At 33.3% G+C, this 23630-nt stretch overlaps 1 protein-coding gene across 1 annotated transcript in view; it reads left to right on the forward strand.

The window, feature by feature from the left end:
• LOC150076228 (uncharacterized) overlaps positions 1-23630 on the forward strand; it is a 744224-nt gene that overhangs the window by 303843 nt on the left and 416751 nt on the right. The window contains exon 20 of the mRNA XM_090387291.1: positions 15705-15758. Coding sequence (XP_090243417.1) covers positions 15705-15758 — 54 coding nt within the window. The remainder of the gene's footprint in view (positions 1-15704; positions 15759-23630) is intronic.

The raw sequence follows: 23630 nt of genomic DNA on the forward strand, positions 1-23630 counted from the left end.
AGCCAAGAGGAGTCGAGTTTGGTCGAAGGGAAGTTCGGAATTAAAAGCCGGATATTAGTTGTGGAAACCATTAAGGAAAGTGCGGGAAGGTCAAGGAGCTGATCCTAAAACATTGAGAAGTAAAACTTATTGTAAGTACTGTTTTGTATTATTGTTTCTAGTTATCCTAAATGGAAAGGAAAGGCATTCTGAAATCCTAAGTACGATTAATTTATCTAGCGTAAGAAATAGCTGGAATAACAAGTTGAAGATTGTAAAGGAACTATTAGTTAGATTAGAAAAGAGATATACTGTATGGATTTATTGTAATTGTTTTTCCCAGAGGGAAACTTTTGTAAAGGAGCTCTTATTCCGTTTAGTAAAGAGATATACCGAATGGATTTGTTGTAATTGTTTTTCCCAGAGGGAAACTTCCGTAACATGAAATGTTTTGTTGATAAATCTTTGTGTGTATCTAAGTCAGTTTGTATAATTAAACATGCTAAATTTATCCTGTGTGTTGTTCATTGCCTCACTCAGATTCTAGCTAAGAATAATAGTAATCCTGAAATATTCTGAAGCAGTCAGTGGCCCAAAAAGGATAACAAGTGTTACCTATAAAAATTAAAGTAGGCATTCTCCCTAAAATTAATGTAAGAAAGGAACTAAATAAGAAAAGTAGTCACCTACAATTGGCGTGCTGTAAAAAGGGAGAAGGCGCACCTTACAATTAAAGAGGTTTCTTACAATAAACATTATTTAACATTTGTAAGTCGTAAATAATTTCTCTGTTATTATAATTTGCTTGATTTTACAGGCTACATTTTCATTTCTTTCGATAAATCAATCATTGTTTAAACAAACTAATTAGCTAATTAATTTCATTGTTGAGAACATAACCCCTATTTTTAACCTTATGTCTATGGGAAATAAATTCCCGCTTTACAAGCACTAACAGAAAAGCCCAATGGTTGTGACCTCCAGAAATCTGACCGAACCACGTGGCACGGTTGGAGACAATTGCAGGGTGACCCCCAGTGCTGCAGTCTCCTGCCCCGATTAAACAGCATGTTGGCCCAATTAAGCGAAGTAAACCCTGGCTATTTTCTTGATTGGGTTCTGTTTTTTTAAGATTTGCCCCAAATAAACGGCTGCCCCGATTAACCGTTAGCCCAAATAACTGGAATCCGCTGTATATTATTATTATTATTATTAGCCATATGGTGCAAGGAAGCCTGAGGCTTATGCTGCACCGGCCAAAAAAAAAATTCCCTAGTATCCTGAGAGAGAGAGAGAGAGAGAGAGAGAGAGAGAGAAAAGTAGAAAGGAATCACCAAGAAAGGGAAGAATGATGATATCCAGCTCAAGACCCTGGGTGTGCCAAGCCCATACTCACCAGATATGAGCCCCTGGGGATAAATATAAATATATATATATATATATATTTATAATCTTATAAAATAATAGAATGGAGAAGCTATTGGTATATGCCTTGACATACAGAACATGTCGGAAACAGAAGTAAGAGCATTGCTGTCTTTTTCATTATTTTGGTGGATGACCTCTGAAGAAGACACTAAAATTATGAATGACAACGCAATGCTATTTCCACCTTGGTCATCTCTTCAAAATTCCATTTGGTTTATTTTTTCTATTGTTATATTTATTTTAATTTCGATTCCTATCTTCCCCCCCCCCCTTTCGGTCAACACGTATATCGCTCCCAGGGTACACCGTATTTTCATTAGTCTAATTCTAAGCATAAATATCTACTTACTATATTTCATACTAATAATAATAATTCTTTATATATATATATATATATATATATATATTTATAATTATTGATAAAAAATAAAAAAGAAAGTTAAAACGACAATAACTGTAACTAATATGTAAATAATATTTATGAGTCAATGCAGTTGCAAGCAATCATGCAATACACCCAAAATGTCTATAATATTAAGGATAATATAAAGAACCATTAGAATAAGTAAATCAATCCAATAATAATACCATCAGGGATCTAAGAAAACGCAAAAAAAAAATATATATATATATTATCACTTTTTACCGACAATCTAGATGACTTCAACTGGGGTAAACCACCCAGAATGAAGGCAAAAAAACGACAAGAAGTTCTCTGTTTCTGTGATGATCAATATATGCTAAGTAATTTAAATCTAACCAAATAAAACCAGAATAGGCCGGATGTAAATCGAATATAAATAAATCGAAAGAAGATAATAAAAGTTAAAAAAATTTAGAAATATTAGAATCAAAAGTAAGAAATATAAGTAAAATATAAATGTAAGCATATATTAATCATCGTTGACCCGACAGAGAATGTAATTTAATGATTACAATAAGATTAAATATGTAATACATACTACATATTGACCGTATCTAGGACATAATGTAATAGTCGTCAAAATAATATGTGGTGCCCCCTATGTGATGGATATGGTAAAAATAAATAATTAAATTAACGCATAGAGAAACATGCAGATAGTAAGAAGAAAAACTAAAGGAGTAGGAATAATAGAACCTGAACTCCATAAAGGCGAAAAATAGTGGTATAGATAAGAAATAGTTTCTCCTACGTCCTCGGATTGCCCTAATAATTTCGGAGAAATAAAAGTAAAGAGTGTAGGACAGTTTAAAGACATTACAAGATATAAGTTGTGGCTCGGGTATGCCCGGAATCGCAAACCCGTTCCTATAGTAGGACCCTGAGCTGAATTTGCATGTTACCTCAAAGTGAACTTAAGTAAATTTAAATGAATTTAACTATATATATTAAAAAAAAAAAAAAAAAAAAAAAAAAAATGATACACTGTAATTTGCAAGCCGGTGGGTACAAGTTTTCTACACCGTAAGACACCAAGAATGCAAAGTGTATCCTATTTACATATATACATGGCACTAAATATAACGATTATATTGAAAATTATATTAAAACAATAGGTTCAGAAAACAAATTTTTGAAATTAATTAAGTTTATCGCTTTCCTGAAATGATATTTCAGGTAAGCGATAGGGAAATTATTATTGATCAACCTGCCGTACAACGCTGTTAAGCCCGCTGAACAATTTTTATTACTATTGCAGATATAAGCAATCCTTAGACATTGCGATAAAATTATATTAGCATGCACTGATTTTGATATATTAGATTTCCAGTTTGTAAGGCTGACTACATTAAAATTAAATGTATCTCTTTTATTATATACGTTTACGTCTATATTATTATTATGGAATATTTCTATATGAAGATCCAGATAATTTGCTATAGTATCGGAATTATTAGTTTTTTCCAATACTAGTTCTACTGGATATAATTTACTGTAATTCTGGACAAAATGTGGACAATTAAAAACACATATATCATCTACGTATATATATATATAAGTAGGTTATCTTGGAATTCTCTTTCTGTATAATGTAGATAAAGGTTTGCGATTATGCTTGATGCTGGACTTCCCATAGGGGTGCCAATCACTTGTAGTTATAACGACGTTCCGTCATATACATAATTATTAAAGATGGATAATTTTATTAGAGAATCCCAATAGGTTAAATCAACCTTTATAGCATTTTTATTTTCTAAATATAGTTTCTGGAGGACGACTTTTAAGTTATCAAGATTAATGCTCGTAAATAGACTGTTAAAGTCAAATGTTTGTATTTGATGAATATTGTTATTTTTTAGAGCATTTATAATAGGTTAGTTATTATTTATTATAATAGTTTTATTTAAGTTATTTAATATAATTTTAAGTAACTTTTCTAAAATTTTCCGGGAAATTTAGCATAACTATCTCTACATGATGTTATGAATCTAAAAGCAATCGGTGTTTTATGAAATTTGGGTATGCCATATATAAATGGATATTTTAGGTTATTATACTTTAACTTTAATTTTTTATGTAATGCAATTAATTTTTTGATTATTATATTAGAAGAAGATGTTATCTGTTTATATGTATGGCTAGACTGTAGTTCATTTTTTAAAATTTCTATATAATATGATTTACATATGATTGCATAATTGCAAGCAGCTTTGTCAACGGGAGTAATTACAAAATGTTCATGTATATCTTTAGCTGCCTATTTATTAATTTGGTATTATATAGATTATTCTGTATGAGTTTCAATTGATTATATTTGCTAGATATGATATTAAGCATTGTAAATAGCCACATGTGGTATGCTTCCACCGGTATGTTATGGTTGTATGCTGATCTTATGCAGTATTTAAGTAAATCTAGATATAACAATTTTTTAAAGTTAGATTTATTAACAGGTAAATTAGGTCGAAATTTAAAACCCAGTGATAAAATATCTCTAAGTTCAGGATATGGGATTATATCTAAATTGCCGGTTATAATGGGATTATGGTTAGGATCCACGTACCTATGAAAAGAAGGTTTGTGGCAAACACATATCTCCTGTCCGATGTTAATATTGTGAAGGTTTGTAGCTATTGATTTATAGTTACACGCTTTAAGACCAAATGGTCTAGAATATCTAAATCTGATATTAATATGTAAGTTATTAATAGGCAGTAAGTCATTACGTAAATTAATAGTTTTATGTATATCTAAATCATCCATTAATTTATTTTGAAAGTATAAGATGAGGACAGAGTTTTCCGGCTGCTTGCTAACATTCAAAATATGAAATCTGAATTTGACAATGTCTGATATGATGTGCCTAAGATGAGAAGATACAAAGACGTAATCATTGGTTTTTCTATTTAGTGCTTTGAGTACACTAAGTTTAATACTGAAAAGTGTGTTATGTATTTTACTAATATTTATAGGATCCGTGTCCCACATTTTGAATAAATCTATGAAGTCTCCTATATGTTCTCGGTTGCTTTTATATGTGTTGGATTTACTATATTTCCTATTGCGATTATATTTACGAAGTTTGGCAATTTGAAACATATTATAAACGCAAATATCTTTTAAATTATTCGTCATATATTTTTGATTAAATTTATTATTTAGACCATATGGATATAGTAACATGCTAATATCTTCTTGCAATAATCTTTCATTTGCGTTATTAATTACGTTAAGTATTGAAATGAAAATATTACCAAAAGTATGTTTTTGGAAATGTCTGAATTCAATATCATGTTCCAGATTACCTGTTTTCTTGCTGGATTTGTTATTGTAAGTTTTAATATCGGAACGATAAAGGTTCATTCTAATATTTAGATTATTGCTAGTTTGACCAATATATTTAACATTGCAAGTACGACATGTGATCATATATATGACGTTATTCATTTTACAGAATATATGTGAATTCGTATTCGTATTAATTGTAGCATTATAATAAATGCTCTAAAAAATAACAATATTCATCAAATACAAACATTTGACTGTAACAGTCTATTTACGAGCATTAATCTTGATAACTTGAAAGTCGTCCTCCAGAAACTATATTTAGAAAATAAAAATGCTATAAAGGTTGATTTAACCTATTGGGATTCTCTAATAAAATTATCCATCTTTAATAATTATGTATATGACGGAACATCGTTATACCTACAAGTGACTGGCACCCCTATGGGAAGTCCAGCATCAAGCATAATCGCAAACCTTTATCTACATTATACAGAAAGAGAATTCCAAGATAACCTACTTATATATAGATACGTAGATGATATATGTGTTTTTAATTGTCCACATTTTGTCCAGGATTACAGTAAATTATATCCAGTAGAACTAGTATTGGAAAAAACTAATAATTCCGATACTATAGCAAATTATCTGGATCTTCATATAGAAATATTCCATAATAATAATATAGACGTAAACGTATATAATAAAAGAGATACATTTAATTTTAACGTAGTCAGCCTTACAAACTGGAAATCTAATATATCAAAATCAGTGCATGCTAATATAATTTTATCGCAATGTCTAAGGATTGCTTATATCTGCAATAGTAATAAAAATTGTTCAGCGGGCTTAACAGCGTTGTACGGCAGGTTGATCAATAATAATTTCCCTATCGCTTACCTGAAATATCATTTCAGGAAAGCGATAAACATAATTAATTTCAAAAATTTGTTTTCTGAACCTATTGTTTTAATATAATTTTCAATATAATCGTTATATTTAGTGCCATGTATATATGTAAATAGGATACACTTTGCATTCTTGGTGTCTTACGGTGTAGAAAACTTGTACCCACCGGCTTGCAAATTTCAGTGTATCATTTTTTTTTTTTTTTTTTTTTAATATATATAGTTAAATTCATTTAAATTTACTTAAGTTCACTTTGAGGTAACATGCAAATTCAGCTCAGGGTCCTACTATAGGAACGGGTTTGCGATCCCGGGCATACCCGAGCCATAACTTATATCTTGTAATGTCTTTAAACTGTCCTACACTCTTTAATTTTATTTCTCCGAAATTATTAGGGCAATCCGAGGACGTAGGAGAAACTATTTCTTATCTATACCACTATTTTTCGCCTTTATGGAGTTCAGGTTCTATTATTCCTACTCCTTTAGTTTTTCTTCTTACTATCTGCATGTTTCTCTATGCGTTAATTTAATTATTTATTTTTACCGTATCCATCACATAGGGGGCACCACATATTATTTTGACGACTATTACATTATGTCCTAGATACGGTCAATATGTAGTATGTATTATATATTTAATCTTATTGTAATCATTAAATTACGTTTCTCTGTCGGGTCAACGATGATTAATATATGCTTACATTTATATTTTACTTATATTTCTTACCTTTGATTCTAATATTTCTAAATTTTTTTAACTTTTATTATCTTCTTTCGATTTATTTATATTCGATTTACATCCGGCCTATTCTGGTTTATATTTGGTTAGATTTAAATTACTTAGCATATATTGATCATCACAGAAACAGAGAACTTCTTGTCGTTTTTTGCCTTCATTCTGGGTGGTTTACCCCAGTTGAAGTCATCTAGATTGTCGGTAAAAAGCGATAATATATATATGTATATATATATTTTTTTTTTTTTTTGTGTTTTCTTAGATCCCTGATGGTATGATTATTGGATTGATTTACTTATTCTAATGGTTCTTTATATTATCCTTAATATTATAGACATTATGGGTGTATTGCATGATTGCTTGCAACTGCATTGACTCATAAATATTATTTACATATTAGTTACAGTTATTGTCGTTTTAACTTTCTTTCTTTATTTTTTATCAATAATTATAAATATATATATATATATATATATATATATAAAGAATTATTATTATTAGTATGAAATATAGTAAGTAGATATTTATGCTTAGAATTAGACTAATGAAAATACGGTGTACCCTGGGAGCGATATACGTGTTGACCGAAAGGGGGGGGGAAGATAGGAATCGAAATTAAAATAAATATAACAATAGAAAAAATAAGCCAAATGGAATTTTGAAGAGACGACCAAGGTGGAAATAGCATTGCGTTGTCATTCATAATTTTAGTGTCTTCTTCAGAGGTCATCCACCAAAATAATGAAAAAGACAGCAATGCTCTTACTTCTGTTTCCGACATGTTCTGTATGTCAAGGCATATACCACAATAGCTTCTCCATTCTATTATTTTATAAGATTATAAATATATATATATATATTTATATTTATCCCCAGGGGCTCATATCTGGTGAGTATGGGCTTGGCACACCCAGGGTCCTGAGCTGGATATCATCATTCTTCCCTTTCTTGGTGATTCCTTTCTACTTCTCTCTCTCTCTCTCTCTCTCTCTCTCTCTCTCTCTCTCTCTCTCTCAGGATACTAGGGAATTTTTTTTTTGGTCGGTGCAGCATAAGCCTCAGGCTTCCTTGCACCATATGGCTAATAATAATAATAATAATATACAGTGGATTCCAGTTATTTGGGCTACCGGTTAATCGGGGCAGCCGTTTATTTGGGGCAAATCTTAAAAAAACAGAACCCAATCAAGAAAATAGCCAGGGTTTACTTCGCTTAATTGGGACAACATGCTGTTTAATCGGGGCAGGAGACTGCAGCACTGGAGGTCACCCTGCAATTGTCTCCAACCGTGCCACGTGGTTCGGTTAGATTTCTGGAGGTCACAACCATAAAACAATAAAAACAATTAGCAGTCACCTGTTTATTGGGCTTTTCTGTTAGTGCAATTTATCATAAACTGATAGTAAACTCAATCTTATTGAATTTGCAATAATACCGACAGCTGGAATTCTGTGGGTTATTATGGTGAAATGAGTTTACACTTCCATGAAATCTTCAATCATATAAAAAAATTAATTTTCAGAATTTTCTCTTCATTCCTATTTTCAAAGCTTAGTGACTTGTTACTTACAATTTGTGTGTGCCGTGTTCTTTGTTATTGATTGCTTCTCTTTTTACTGTTTTAAATTTTAACCCCCACCCACAAATGTCAGTGAACAGAAATGTCAACTAGTTAGTATGTACATATTACAGTACGTATTAATTATTCCGAATTTCACGTATCATTTAATTTTTTAATAAGTTAATAAAGGGTAAATTTGTGCTTAATATATCTTTACTTTTATAGCCTGTGGATAATATTCCTCCTATTTTCGCTAATTAGAATTGTTGTCTAATAGAATTCAAATTCAATTCACAAATATGATCTCAATGACCGGCACTTACTACACATCGTATAGTGAACTGTACTTTATTATGGTGACTCCATCGTAACATGATTTGATTGTACAGTGAACCAATTGTAAAGTGGAGGTTCATTGTATTTTTAACTTTCTTTACGTGAAACTTCGGATAATTGGGGCAGACTCTTAATCAGGCCAAAATGTACTAGTCCTGATGTGTCCCAAATAACCGGAATTGACTGTATATATATAAACTTGAAGTATGAATGTTGAGCATTGTTCTCCCAAGCATATTGGACCAGGTCATAAGAACATTAAATCACCTTGCTGTTGAAAGGCATATTTTATTCCTAGTCCTATGTGATTGCTAAAAACCTGGGGTATAGTTTCAGCACGGGAAATGAAAGTATGTAAACCATCCTTATTCCTTCTGTTACATTTGTATTGTGGTGGTTTTACATTATTAAAAGAGAGACCAGTTATCATATCTCTTTAGGAAAGCATATATTGTGTATTTTGGTGTCTACTTTAGTGAGCACCACAAATGATGGGACTTCTGTTACGTCTACTATTCCTGTATTGAAAATTTATGACAGTGGGTCACTGAAAAATGAAATTCCCTTAATATTTGGTGTGCCGATGGTTTGGCTTAAACCCAGAAACTACACATTTGATTATTATTTAAAAAAAAAAAAAAGATGAAAACAAAATAGGAAACAAAAAAGTGAGGTGTAATTCGAATGCATTTTTTATATAACAGATGCCTTTCTAGTTTTCTTAGTACAGTCACTATTGTGAAGAGCATATTAGAAAAACTATTTCAGGCCTCAGACCAGTTGGCCTTGCATGTGCAACATTAAAGGGCATAATGCTAAGAACAAAGCAGCAATACAATACCAAAATCTGCTGTCAGATGTGCATTTGGTTTGCTCCACATGCAGATAAAATTTATTGAACTACTGCCATCTAAAAACAGCCAAAACTGTTTATAGTGAAATTAATTATTTAAAAGACTTCAATCTGCCAAAGAATGCTGTTCAACTTTTACATTCCAGGCTTTGCAAAGAAGCTTATTTTGGCTCCTGGTGAAAGTATATACATATGCACACACACATATGCAAAATATTCATATATTTTATGCAAAGTATAAATTGCGTTGACACAATTTATGCTTTGCCCCTTGTGTTGATATATGTGGTCATTAGTGCTTCTGCTAGTTATAAATCAGCAACATGGAAATTCTTCACTGGGAACTCGAAGACTAGCTTGAAAAGAATTTGCTACGCAGTAGAACTTGACACTTGGAAATTTTTTTTTTTAATCAGTTAAAATATCCTAATAAATTAGACCATTGTGTTGAGTTGGAGGTTCTGACCATGCTTCCTGTATAACAGGACACAAAATTCCCTTGTTTTCTCTGTGACTGGATCAAATAATTGTAAAAGAAAAAAAGAAGAAAAGATCAGCATAGCACTTGTCTTTTCAAACAAATGCCCCTACCACCTCTCCATATAAAATTAGGACTCATGAAACAGGTTATCAAAGCCTTGATTATTATTTCCTGACTGGTAGTTTGTGAACCCCTAGGGCAGTGGTTCCCAACCACTGTGCCGCAAGATTAGCAAAAATTCCGAGTTCAATGGCAGTCACTATTTTGGTGTGCCGCTGATATTCGTCTTTTAACTTAAAGTGTGACTTGAGTGACAAAAGAATGGGAACCACTGCTCTAGAGGTTCATAAGAAAAATTTGATAATGGCATGTTTTGCAATTCTTAATATTGATTTAATTTCCTTAAATATTTTAAGGGATATAGGAAACATTTGCATTTTATGAGAAAAAGAAAGACTATGTTTCTTGGCCTTCCATTAAGATTTAATCTTGAATAGATTATGCTTGTCATCATTATTAAAGCCTATGCTCTACACTTAAATTATGCTCTACACTTAAATTTTACTCATTAACTTAAACTAAGACTAAGAGAGAGTTTTGAGTTTAGCATTAGGCCTTATTGTTCATAAGACTTCAGAAAGAAACTCAAAGAACCCCTCTCTATGGAGAAAGATATGAAATATACAAAATTCTGGAATATACAAAATTCATCTGGTAAAATGGAAAATCATTTGCGGGGAGTTCAGTAGTTAAAGTTGAGCACACCTCTTTTCTAGAACTAAAGAAGGACATCTCTATGGAACTGGTTTCTTAATTAAAAATACCCTTTCTCTTTGCATCTTAAATTTTTAGAGCATCAGTGAAAGAATCAGCGTTCTTAGGTTTCAAGAAACCTTTAATCCTAAGAACATAGATTCTTTAGAATTAAAATCATGATATGGAAAACTAAAATACAAGTTTGAAACTGTGGAAGGTTTCAAATATCTTGGCCCTAATATAAATAACAGTATTGGAATTCAAACTGAGATTCAGATCAGATTGCTACTGGACAGTAGATCTCTGTTCTTACTAAAAACTCTTCTAAAATTCAAACATGTCTAGAAATAAAAAAAATTAAACTATATGCAACCACCATCAGGCTTTTCTTAGCAAATACTTAGGGCTCTAAATATGTAGAATCCAAGTATCTGACTTTTTTTGTGGAGAGTAAGGATGGCTGGAATCATAATTCAAAACTGTCTGTGGGTGAAAAAAAGAAAAGAGCTTCAACAATCTCTTACAAAAAAGTTAATGCAATATAGTAATATTTTAATAATATTATATTCCAGCCAAAATGTTATCATGGTGTCTAAATTCTTTCTGTAGTGTTTCTTATTTGAACAATGTAACAACAATTCAACAGTGCAATTTAACTTACAGTGTTAATTTTTTGAATATTGGAACACTACATGATAAAATAAATTTATGCAATTATTACAGTTCTAGTAGTATTTGATGTTTAGTTTTCCTCTTAAATTCAAGTGTTTTTTACCCGCATAATGTCTTACAGATCATATGTAACTGACATGCCCCAGCTGTCAGCTACACATGATCTGTCTTATGAAGTACATAAAACTTCCAGAAATTGAGAAATAGTTTCATCATTTCCCCCATAGCTGTTGCTCATATATTTAACCCTTTTTGTTTTTTTTAATTGATTCTAGTAACCCTGTCTTATTGAATCTACTTTCGAAGCTATGATGTAGATATCTGAGTGGATCACTAGATGTAGTAACATTTTTACAATGAAAACGTTTTCATTGTAAAAAATTTTTAGAGGTTTAGCAAAGTGTCATGTTTATATTAAAGTTTGCCTGCACATAATACATGATAAAAAAAAAAAGAAAGAAAGAAAAGAAATATCATGTGAACTGGTGTATTATATAAGGTATAAGGTATGTTCGTGTCAGACGGCGCCTGGGATTTCTCCCATCTCCGCGTATGTTCGCTGTATCGAGGACGGTACACTGTCAAGCCAGAGACTTGAAAGTGTGTGGGCCATGTCTGTACAGTGTGATCTGTTGTGCCCATTGTTTGTCCAGCTTATTGGCCACCAGGCCCCTGGTGGGGCCTGACGTTGCCCATACCTTGCCACGTGGAGGCTAACCGGGTGTCCAGAATCATGATGAGTTGCTCCGGCAGGTCCTGCCACCTAGTTTCCTGGGATTTCAGTAGCTAGGACCTAATAAAAAATAAAAAAATAAAAATAAAAAAATATATAATAATAATAATAATAATAATAATAATAATAATAAAAGTAAAAAATAAAATAAAATAGTAATAAAAAAATAATAATAATAAAATAAAATAAATAAATAAAAAAATAATAATAATAAAAGTAAAAAATAAAATAAAATAGTAATAAAAAAAAAATATATATATATATATATACGCATTTGACGTTAATTCTTAAGGAGATTGCTGTTAGGAAATCGCTGGTTGGGGTTGAACGCTAGAAAGATGTGTTAAAAGGCCTAATAGGTCAGGCAGAATTTTGTTGTTATTAAATTTAGACGTGTGGGCTATACGTTAGATGAAAGATAAAAGTGGGAGGGAGGGGAGGCTGAAGACTGGGGGGGTAGAAGTAGAAATAAGGGGTCGATAGAGGAGATGACCCCTGCTAGACAGTATGGCATGCCCATGCCACACCAGAGGGGAGTTTGGATGGCGGGTGGGGGAGACGAAGAAGAGTTATCTCCCCCTGCCATGGATAAGGTATACATTTAGAGTGGGGGAAGAGACTGAAGACTGGGGGGGAAAGGCAGAAGCATGGGGACGATAGAGAAGGCGACCTCGGGTGGTCAGTGAGGCAGGCGCATGCCTCACCAGGTGAAGAGATGGGTTGGCAGGGGAGGGAGGAAACAGAGCATGTCTCCTCTCCCTCCTGCCGGGGATAGGGAATTTAAGATAAATAGGGTAAGGGGACCCCATTCAGCTCGCCATATAGCATTTGGCAGCAGAGCTGCTAGTGGTTCTAGTCCGTTTCCAGGAGCGATCGGACCGAAGCATGATCGTTCATGGGGTGGTTCCCGTCCGTTCTGCAGTCTTTACCGTCAAAAGGTCCGGGTTTGCTTGTCGGCATTTGTGGGGTCTTTCTTGTGACATTTCCCATCCATGTGGTGTTTGCGTCAATGTTGTTTATAGAGTCATTTCTCATTTATTCAACTTTAGGTCCACTTCAGGGTTTAGTGTCTTGATGATCGGAGGCCATTGGGTTCAGGCGTCTTCCGCGGGATGATTTCCTTCGAGGTTTGTTCATTTCCTTATTGTGTCAGTGGTTGATTGCGGTTCACTGCGATAAGAGCTCTCCGTCTTGTGAACAGGGCCAGTGCATAGCTGGAGAAAGCCTGATATTCTTCCCTGGTGTCCAAGATGTGGTGCTCCTGGCCGTATGATAGATACTGTAATTTGGTGATGAATGCACTGCGGAGGTCGTCATACAGCTGGCAATCATGCATGAGGTGCTGCCAGCTCTCCAGCCCCCCGCAGGTGCAGGTGGGATCTTCTTGTATTCCGAGTAGGGATAGCTTTGCATTCAGAGCTCCATGTCCTGTCAGTAGGTATGTGACTTGTAGGCCCGGGGAAAACCAGGGTGGGAAGTTCGGAAAAACCCGGCCAATGTTGGGCAGAAACTTTCTGGTGATTTCGCCTTTTTGCGAGGTGGCCCATCTATCCTGCCACACCTGCAGCAGGTGAGCATGCAGCTTTTTCTTTTCCATAGTCTTGCTATTGATGATGTCCGTGGTGAATCCCAAACATGTCTGTGGGATACCCTTGTCCAGGTGGTGCGTGAGGCCCCGTCGAATGATCTCTAAGTGGTGTATTGTGGCCAAAGTAGTTAATGTGCGAAAAAATCTCCAAACAACAATACAGGTGACCCCCGCTTAACACTGATAATTCATTCCAGAGCGCTAAGTGAATCTGTGCTAAGCGAGCACCGCATTCCCGTAAGGTAACGTATGTACTGTATTTGTGAGTTGTGGTTGGTGCCATAGGATATTTCCTAATCAATAATAAACGATACTGAAAAGATGCACAAATGTCGGTCAAAATATTTAATATTCAAATTTTTGTACATATAAAATAGTCTGCATTACATACCTATCAAAATTAAATTTAAAATTCCAATTAAAATCATGAATTTAATTGATCTAAATTGATTTAATTTAATCATGAAAAATGTGTCGATTTTGTGTTATACTTTGGCCCTCTTCCTGGTAAACTAAAAGGGGTATTAATTTTAAATCCCCTGCAGCGTTACCACCCAACAATAAAGTCAACCGATCCTTCGCCTCTTTGAAACCTGGCATGTTTTTTCTTTCTTTCAATATGAAACTTCTTTTAGGCATTTGTTTCCAAAAAAAGTCCTGCCTCATCTATTTTAAAAACTTGTTGAGCAGTATAAAACATAATAGCCCTCATCAATAATTTTAACAAGTTCTTTTTTGAATGTTTTGGCTCCTTGATCTGCACTTGCAGCTTCTCTTTGGATTTTAAACCTATTCAACCAGCCCTTACTAGTTTTAAATGGTTCCACATTTTCGTTTTTCTTTTAGGTGATTTTTCTTCAGATCATATAGGCTAATCTCTCACTCTTTTTTTTTTTTTTTTTATATAATATTTAACTTAACTGAATTCTGCATTGGATATTATCTTCAATAAAATTAGTTAGTCTCTCCATTTCAATCCTAATAGCCGGCCCAGCCCTAGTTGTTTGCAGTGGAAGCTGTCTTTTCTGCTGCTAAAATTAATTCTTTATTTTTTATATTCGTTCTTACAGTTAAACTTGCCAGTCCTAAAATGTGGCACACATCCGCTTGTCGTTGACCAGAATTGATTTGCTTCAAAAGTTCTAATTTAATTTTCAAAGTCAGTCTTTTTCTTACATTTATAGTTTTCGTACTGCATCCAGACATTGTTGCTATTTCATTCTTATCCACCATTATTAACTCTTCGAAAATGTAACTGCATTGATTGCATTAATTATGATTCAATGTTCGAGTAAATCGTCCGTTATGCACTATGTCTAATACTGTACTGAGTGATGACTAGACTTCAGATAAATGCATATAGCCCAAATATTACAAGCAATATACTTTATCATTTTTTAAAATGTTGATCTCGTAACTATGTAACAAGTCACTGTACTGCAATTAAATTAGCATGCTAGAATATTTCTCAAGTCGGTGTGGAAAACGTTTTAATGCCGTTTTGCTATTCATTTTCAAGAAAAAAAAAACTGACTCCTCCAATCAAATGAAACGATTTCGTTAACTATGCCAAAAATGCAATCTGTAAAAGAGTGTTATAGTGATTTTTGATAGCATTATAGTCAGATACGGGTTATAATATAATAACAGCATTATAGCGAATCAGCGAACCGTGTTATAACGAGGGCCTGCTGTACAGGCGTCTATGTAAACTAGAAGGATACAAAAAGAATAGAGCATGAATGTGCATTATATAATAGTACTGCCCCATTTCTGTGCAGCAAGAAAATGGTAAGTACCCTTGATTCAAAAATTATTACAGTTCCTGCTAATAGAAATAGTTCCAGTACAGATTTCTTTCTTGAAGAAAGATTGTCTTTAATTTTTAGGAGTGAATGTTTTGAATTATAGTTTTACTTAGCATCAATAAATGATATATGTTTGGTTTTTGCATTTCCAGATTGAAGCCGGTGAAGGAATCAGTACTGCCATCCAGCAACTGAAACAAGAAAATGTAAGTTATTATTATTAATCATCCAGTTCCTGGTATATAAAATATAATGAAAAATATTGCATTTTATATCAGGAAAAAGTTCCTGATAGAAATTTTCATTGTCTTTTGAATCAGAACATCACTGAATAAAAAGAGACAGACATAATTCTACATCCAAATACTAGACTTCTCATTTTACATGTGGTTGCTGGAGTTCTAACACACCCCTAATATAAAAGCTTTTAATGCAGCCATATATGAACATTTTTCACTTTTAATTTTAATAACCTGATTAATAATGCTATACTAGGGGGCTTCACCCCCCTGCTCGTGCTTTTCTACATAAAATGTAGAGGTATGGCAGAGTAAATCAAATCTTTTCTACGTAAAAGACACCTATCAAAACACACTGATCTCTATCTAATCAGGGAATGACATGTAATTATTTACCTGTCCATTTGTAATGACATAATTGGCCCACCCACTTGTACCACTGACCTGCATCCCTCTTCTCCCATTGGCTACCCCACCGTGCGGCATTCTCAAGGTGAAATAAATATCACCATGTAATTATTTACCTGCATTCACATAGGTCACTTAGGAAAAAGTCTATTGCTTCGGGGTCCATAATGCATGAGGAATATTGTTGCATCCAAAAGAGGACTAAAATCTTGACAAACTATACAAATAACCTCTCGAGATTAAAGTTCCCACATGTCAAAAAAGGCATCACGAGAGTATAATTTTTTATTCTTAAAATATCACGCGCGTTCTCTCCCCACACATTGCCAACTGAAGACGTTCTCTAACTAACGAAAGTCCTCGTAAAGACTATTGGCTTCATCGGATTCACTTACATAGTTTTTAATTATTCCTTCTTCTCTTTATTTCGATGACAACCAAGGATTGGATGTGTACACTTCTATTTCCTTGCGCCTATTTAACTCAGTCAACTTTTACCTACTTCCCTCCCTTTTAATTTTCAATTCAACAATTCAACTTAAACATTAACCACGCTTCCTAAGTAAACCATCGCAGATTAATTTCAAGGTGAGTACCGCTTTTTAAGCTTTCGCTATTCCTTTCTAGTCCATTAACACGGTACTTGAAGATTTCTAAAAATTTCGTATTGTACTATACAAATATTTAAAATATTTACAAAATACTAAACTATTTACAAATATACAAACTATATCGGGACGATGGGTCCCTTCATCAGCTGACATTAATATACAAAAAAATGTTACAATGGAACATCAAATGATGCTGGGCGTGGTCTTGTATTAGATAGTGAAGCACGTGCATAAGGTTAGTGAACGTTATGGAGGCAGTTGTCTTGCAATGCAATGAATGTTTGCATGTGTCCCACATATGCACTCTACATTGTCAACAGCAAGTGTCTGATTCTTCCCAGTAACTAATTTGTGTTCCTTCCATTTAACGTTCAACAACCTTGTGCACATGCTTCACTGTCTAATACATGACCACGCCTGGCATCAGTTGATGTTCCATTCTAGTGTTTTTTGTATATTAATGTCAGCTGATGAGAAGGGACCCATCGTCCCAATATAGTAGAGGTATGATTATAAATAGTTTAGTATTTTGTAAATATTTGTATAGTTTTTGTTATTATTTGTATAATAATAACATTATAACACAATGATTCAGATTTAAAAAAAACTAACTCTAAATAATACTCACTTCTTTCTGTTCCATATTTACTAAACTGTCACATTGCAGGTTTTTTTAATAGTTAACAAGATTATATGCACTATAGGCATAAAAAATGTTCATGAGTGTAGTGTTTTTTTTTTTTAAATGGCCATTTTTAATAATTACCAAAAACTCCATTTAAACAAAATTGCAATTTAATGGTTAATAGTTATATTATTTTTCCAGTAATGCTTTCCCAAGTACTATTAAATTAAAATATCTTATTATTAAAATTAGTTATTTGTTTTATTTTATTTATTATTATTATTATTTTTTTTTTTTTTTTTTTTTTTTTTTTTTTTCAAATTAACTGGCCAAGTTTTGATTTTTGCCTCCTCCATTTTTATAAAATTATAGCTTTTTAATATAATAGCAATGTATAGAGCTTATATTAGATCATAAGTATAGTGTAGCTTTCAGCACTCACCTCATAGTAATCCACTTGGTTTGATGAAACTTATAACAGGTACATAGTAGCTATTCGTAACTTATGTAATTATGAATTAAAAAAATCTATATATTAAAAATTATGAGGTTTAAAAGATGTTAAAATTTGTCCAAGAAAGGAAAGTGCACATTCCATTGTATAGTTGTCTTATTAAATTCATGTATTAAAAATTAAAACGAGATAAAAGCTAATAGCCACGCACAAGCGACTTTTGAAACTATCCTCAGTTAGCTTTAGTGGAAAGAGAAGAAACTCGAAGTATGTTATATACTGATTAAGTTCCCGAAGTGGTGCCTCCATAGCCAGGTGGGCAGGAGCAGCAGTGCGTAGCACACGCTTCTTGATTAGACCAGAGTTCGAGCCCGTGACCACCGCATATCCCCCCCCCCCCGGAGCAATATGGCCTTAGTTGCTAATGCTCCTAAAAACCAAATAACAATACAACAGTTCCCAAAATGCATTTCAGTGCATGTAGAAACTTTATACGTGCTAATTCCAAATAGGGGAGATGTTGATTGGAACTTTCATGTTTAATATGTTGAACGATGTGTGGTGTTTAAACCGCTCAATGACGAGAGCCTCATTTTGAAGAATTTTATAACTAGAATTCAGTTTAACTACTGTAATAGCCGAATCAATGCGTGTGTTATGATTACAAGATTTAACATGTTGTGTTAATTCTGTACCCGATAAATTAGATTTGAAGCTATTAAAATTAATTTTATTATCAGTTTCTGCTTCGAGGATAAATTTGTCTCTCATGCATTGTATTAAATAAAGTGTCAGTAGTTGTTTTATTACCTATTAAAAGGACATCGTCTGCGTATTAACATTTAAATGACATTTTAGAGCTCACGTCGCTGTTACTTAATGCCAAGCAATTTAGATTTCAAAATAATATATATGAACAAATTTTTGGCCTTCCTATAGGCCTCAGCCCCTTTATCTGAAATCTACCTCGCTTCTATTGAAGAAAAAGTACATCAACCTTTTCCTCTTGGTATCAAATTATATATGAGATAAACAGATGATGTCCATTTAATAGGTAATAAAACAACTACTGACACTTTATTTATTACATTTAATACAATGCATGAGAGACTCAAATTTACCCTCGAAGTAGAAACCGATAATAAAATTAATTTTCTAAATCTCATTATATATAAATTCGGTACAATTTTAGGCACCAAAATATACAGGAAGAACACACATACAGGGAAGTTCTTATATTACTACTCACACCATCCTCTATACATCAAAAAAGCAGTTCTTTATAATCAGATATATAATGTTATTAAATATAGTCATACACAAGCAGATCTATCTACAGAATTGCAATACCTCACTAAAACATTTATCGATAGGAAATATCCATTACAACTAATAAAAGAAACCATTACTATAGTCCATAATAGTATTAATAGTCCTGACAACATTAATAACCATTTGAATAAGATACACATACTTCCATACCATCAACAATATGCTAGATGGCTTCGACAGGTTATTAAGAATACAGATATCAAGTTAATATTTGCATCTTATAATAAATTAGGTTCTAAATTTAATTCACACAAGACAAAATATGAGTATACGACACAGGATTATAATAACATTATATATGATTAGATGTCAATCAGATTGTCAAGCATGTTACATTGGTAGCACAACAGCTAAATTTGGGACTTCGAAAATTTCTAACACACGTGCCTACTACCACTTTAATAGCTTCAAATCTAATTTATCGGGTACAGAATTAACACAACATGTTCAATCTTGTAACCCACACACTGATTCAGCTATTACAGTAGTTAAACTGAATTCTAGTTATAAATTCTTCAAAATGAGGCTCTCGTCATTGAGTGGTTTAAAGCACCACACATAGTTCAACCTGTTAAACATGAAAGTTCCAATCAACTTCTCCCCTATTTGGAATTTAGCACGTATAAAGTATCCGCATGCACTGAAATGCATTTCGGGAACTTAACCAGTATATAACATACTTCACAGGTTCTTCTCTTTCCACTAAAGCTAACTGAGGATGGTTTCGAAAGTCGCTCGTGCGTGGCTATTAGCTTTTATCTCGTTTTAATTTTTAATACATGAATTTAATAAGACAACTATACAATCGAATGTGCACTTTCCTTTCTTAGGCAAATTTTAACATGTTTTAAAGCTCATAATTTTATTTATTTATTTTTTTAATTCATAATTGCACTAAGTTACAAGTAGCTGCTAATCAGAATTTAAAAGTTTTATAACAGGAGGTGAGGCGCCTCCATAGCCAGGTGGGCAGGAGTAGCACACGCTTCTTGATTAGACCGGGGTTCGAGCCCGTGACCACCGAATACGGAGGATGCGGAAAGGTCAGGGAATGACCACCACATATCCCCTGAGCAATATGGCCTTAATTGCTAATGCTCCTAAAAACCAAATAACAAACAAACAACTATAAGGTGAGTGCTAAAAATTAAGCTACACTATACTGATGATCTAGTTGTTACATCACAGCACATAAGGAATCCTTAATATATCATTAGTCATAGAGTTTATATGTACAGGTGACCCCCGCTTAATGCTGATGATTCGTTCCAGAAAACGAGCGCTAAGTGAATCCACGCTAAGCGATCGCTGCATTCAAGGTAACATGTATTTGTGAGTTGCAGTCAGTGCCATAGGATATTCCTAATCAATAATAAACGGTAGTGAAAAGATACACAAATGTTGGTCAAAATATTGAATATTCAAATATTTGTACATATAAAATATTCTGCATTACATACGTATATAATTATGCTGTAACTACTTACGTATCAAAATTAAACTTAAAATCATGAATTTAATTGGTGAATTTAATCATGAAAAATGTGTCAATTTTGGTTTGTACTTTGGCCCTCTTCCTTGTAAACTAAAAGGGATTTTAATTTAAAATCCCCACAGTGTTTGTTTGTTATTTGGTTTTTAGGAGCATTAGCAACTAAGGCCATATTGCTACGGGGATATGTGGTGGTCATTCCCTGACCTTTCCACATCCTCCGTATCGTGCAGTGTTACCCTCAACAGTAAAGTCAGCCGATCCTTCAACACTTTGAAACCTGGCATGTTTTTTTCTTCTTTCAATATGAAACTTCTTTTAGGCATTTGTTTCCAAAAAAGTCCTCCTTCATCTATGATTAAAAACTTGTTGAGAGGTGTAACACATAATATCCCTCCAATAATTTTAACAAGTACTTTTTTGAAAGTTTTGGCTCCTTGGTTTACACTTGCGGCTTCTCTCTGGATTTTAAATCTGTTCAACCAGCTCTTACTAGTTTAAATGGTTCCGCATTTTTTTTTTTTTTAGGTGTGCTTTCTTCACATCGTCATGTGGACTAATCCTTTTTTTTTTTTTTTTTTTTTTTAATAATATTTAACTTAACTGAATTCTGCATTGGATATTATCTTCAATAAAATTAGTTAAAGTCTCTCTTTCAATTTACAATATCTTAATAGCCGGGCTAGCCCTAGTTGCTTGCAGTGGAACAGCTGTCTTTCCCGCTGCTAAAATTAATTCTTTATTTTTTATAATTGTTCTTACAGTTAAACTTGCCAGTCCTAAATTATGGAACACATCCGCTTGTTGTTGACAGGAATCGATTTGCTTCAAAAACGTCTACTTTAATTTTCAATTTCAGTCTTTTTTTCTTACATTTGTAGTCTTTGTACTGTGTCCAGATGTTGTTTCTTTGTCATTCTTATCCGCCATTATTAACTCTTCGAAAATGTAATTGCATTGGTTGCATTAATTATGATTCAATGTTCAAGTAAACTGTTCATTATGCACTATGTTTAATACTGTACTGAGTGATGACTAGACTTCAGATAAATGCATATAATGCAAATATTACAAGCAATATACTTGATCATTTTTTAAAATGTTGATCTCGGAACTACGTAACTAGTCAATGTACTGCAATTAAATTAGCGTGTGAGAAAATTTTACTGAGCATGGGAAAATTTCTCAAGTCGATGTGGGAAATGTTTTAATGCTGTTTTGCTATTCATTTTCAAGTTAGCAACCCCATCATATGAAACATATTTTCATTAAATATGCCAAAAATGCAATCTTTACACTGTTAAAAGAGCATTATAGTGATTTGTGACTGTGTTATAGTCAGATATGGGTTTATAATATAAGAACAGTGTTATAGCGAATCAGCGTAAAGCGAACCGCATTATAACAAGGGCCTGCTGTATTCCCCCCCCCCTTAATACAGTTAATTTTTATAAACAACATTTATAAAAATTATCAGCTATGAAAAAAAGAATAAAATCAATGTGAACAATTCATATTTTCAACACTAATATTTCTAGAGATCACATACCTTTACTGGGATAACCTGAACTCTAACCTATATTTATGCCAAAAAAAGGTCTGCAAATACAGTAAGCCCTCACCAACCATGGTGATATATTCCTGAACAGTACTGCATTTAGCAAGACTAAGGCTCTGTAAAAAATAGGGTATTAGGAGGAAAACAGTAAATTACTGGTTTATGTGGAAAAAAAAAAAAAAAACTTTATTTTCCATTTATACAATATAAATGATGATTGACATTACAATAATAAAAAAAATGTATAAAGACGAGGTGATGGTACACATAAATATACACAATTTCAACTTTCTTCCTGGGTAGGACCTTCATTTGTTACAGTGACTCACTGTAATCTTAAAAGCATTAAAATACAAGAAGTCAAAATACATCCAGGAAAAAAAAATGTAAGTGTTAGTAACGTGAAAATCTACAGAGGCAGCAACATGTCCACACACTGTACCATATATGTGGTACTGATAAGTATGTCATTGACAAAAGCAGACTGCTGTGATTCCTAAACTATGTAACTGTGTGTCACAAAACTCCATTAACTTCAATGGAGTTTATCCTAATCTTGAATCATCCTGCCAAGTGTGAGTCAAGTGATAAAAGTTTAGGAGCCACTGGGGGTAGAGCTTACCCCCCTTCCCCTGTCTCTCTCTCTCTCTCTCTCTCTCTTGCTCACTGCTCTGCTATGACTATGACTGTCCCTGTGATTTATAGGAGGCAGAAGCAAGCAATAATTATCTGATATCATAATGTGGATTATGAAGTTTTGGTATACAAATCCACACCATGCCTGGGGAAGAATTACTGTATTGCTTCCTCTTCATTGCAAAAATTTTTCCTTTTTGCTTTCAACATTACTTTTCTTTTGTGCAGCTATTGACTTTGTACAAATCACAAATTACCCCTACCCTCTCATAAACTCCTAGACTCTGTCCAAAGAGGACAGTCAAGTTAATTAACAATTCATCTCTCTCTCTTCACCCCCTCCCTCTCCCACAAAATATTTCCATGAGCATATAAAATTTGGAAAGATGGGCTGAGAAGTGGCAACTGAAGTTTAACATTGACAAATGCAAATTACTGCATATGGGTAAAAGTAACCCCAGAGGAACATACCAACTGTGTGGTACTACGCTTAGGGTGGTAGAAAATGAAAAAGACCTGGGAGTAATTGTGCAGTCAGATATGAAGTTTTCTGAACAATGCAGACAGGCTGCCAAATCAGGTCATGGGGGTTTTGTCAAATATATGCAGGAATTTTGCTAGCAGGGAATAGGAGGTGATTGTCCCTCTGTACAAGGCATTGGCCAGGCCACGCCTTGAGTACTGCATACAGGCCTGCATTAATTATGATTCAATGTTCAAGTA

Source organism: Mastigoproctus giganteus, chromosome 13 (genome assembly GCF_048544385.1).
Source record: "Mastigoproctus giganteus isolate SK-2022 chromosome 13, ASM4854438v1, whole genome shotgun sequence".
Classification (NCBI taxonomy): domain Eukaryota; kingdom Metazoa; phylum Arthropoda; class Arachnida; order Uropygi; family Thelyphonidae; genus Mastigoproctus; species Mastigoproctus giganteus.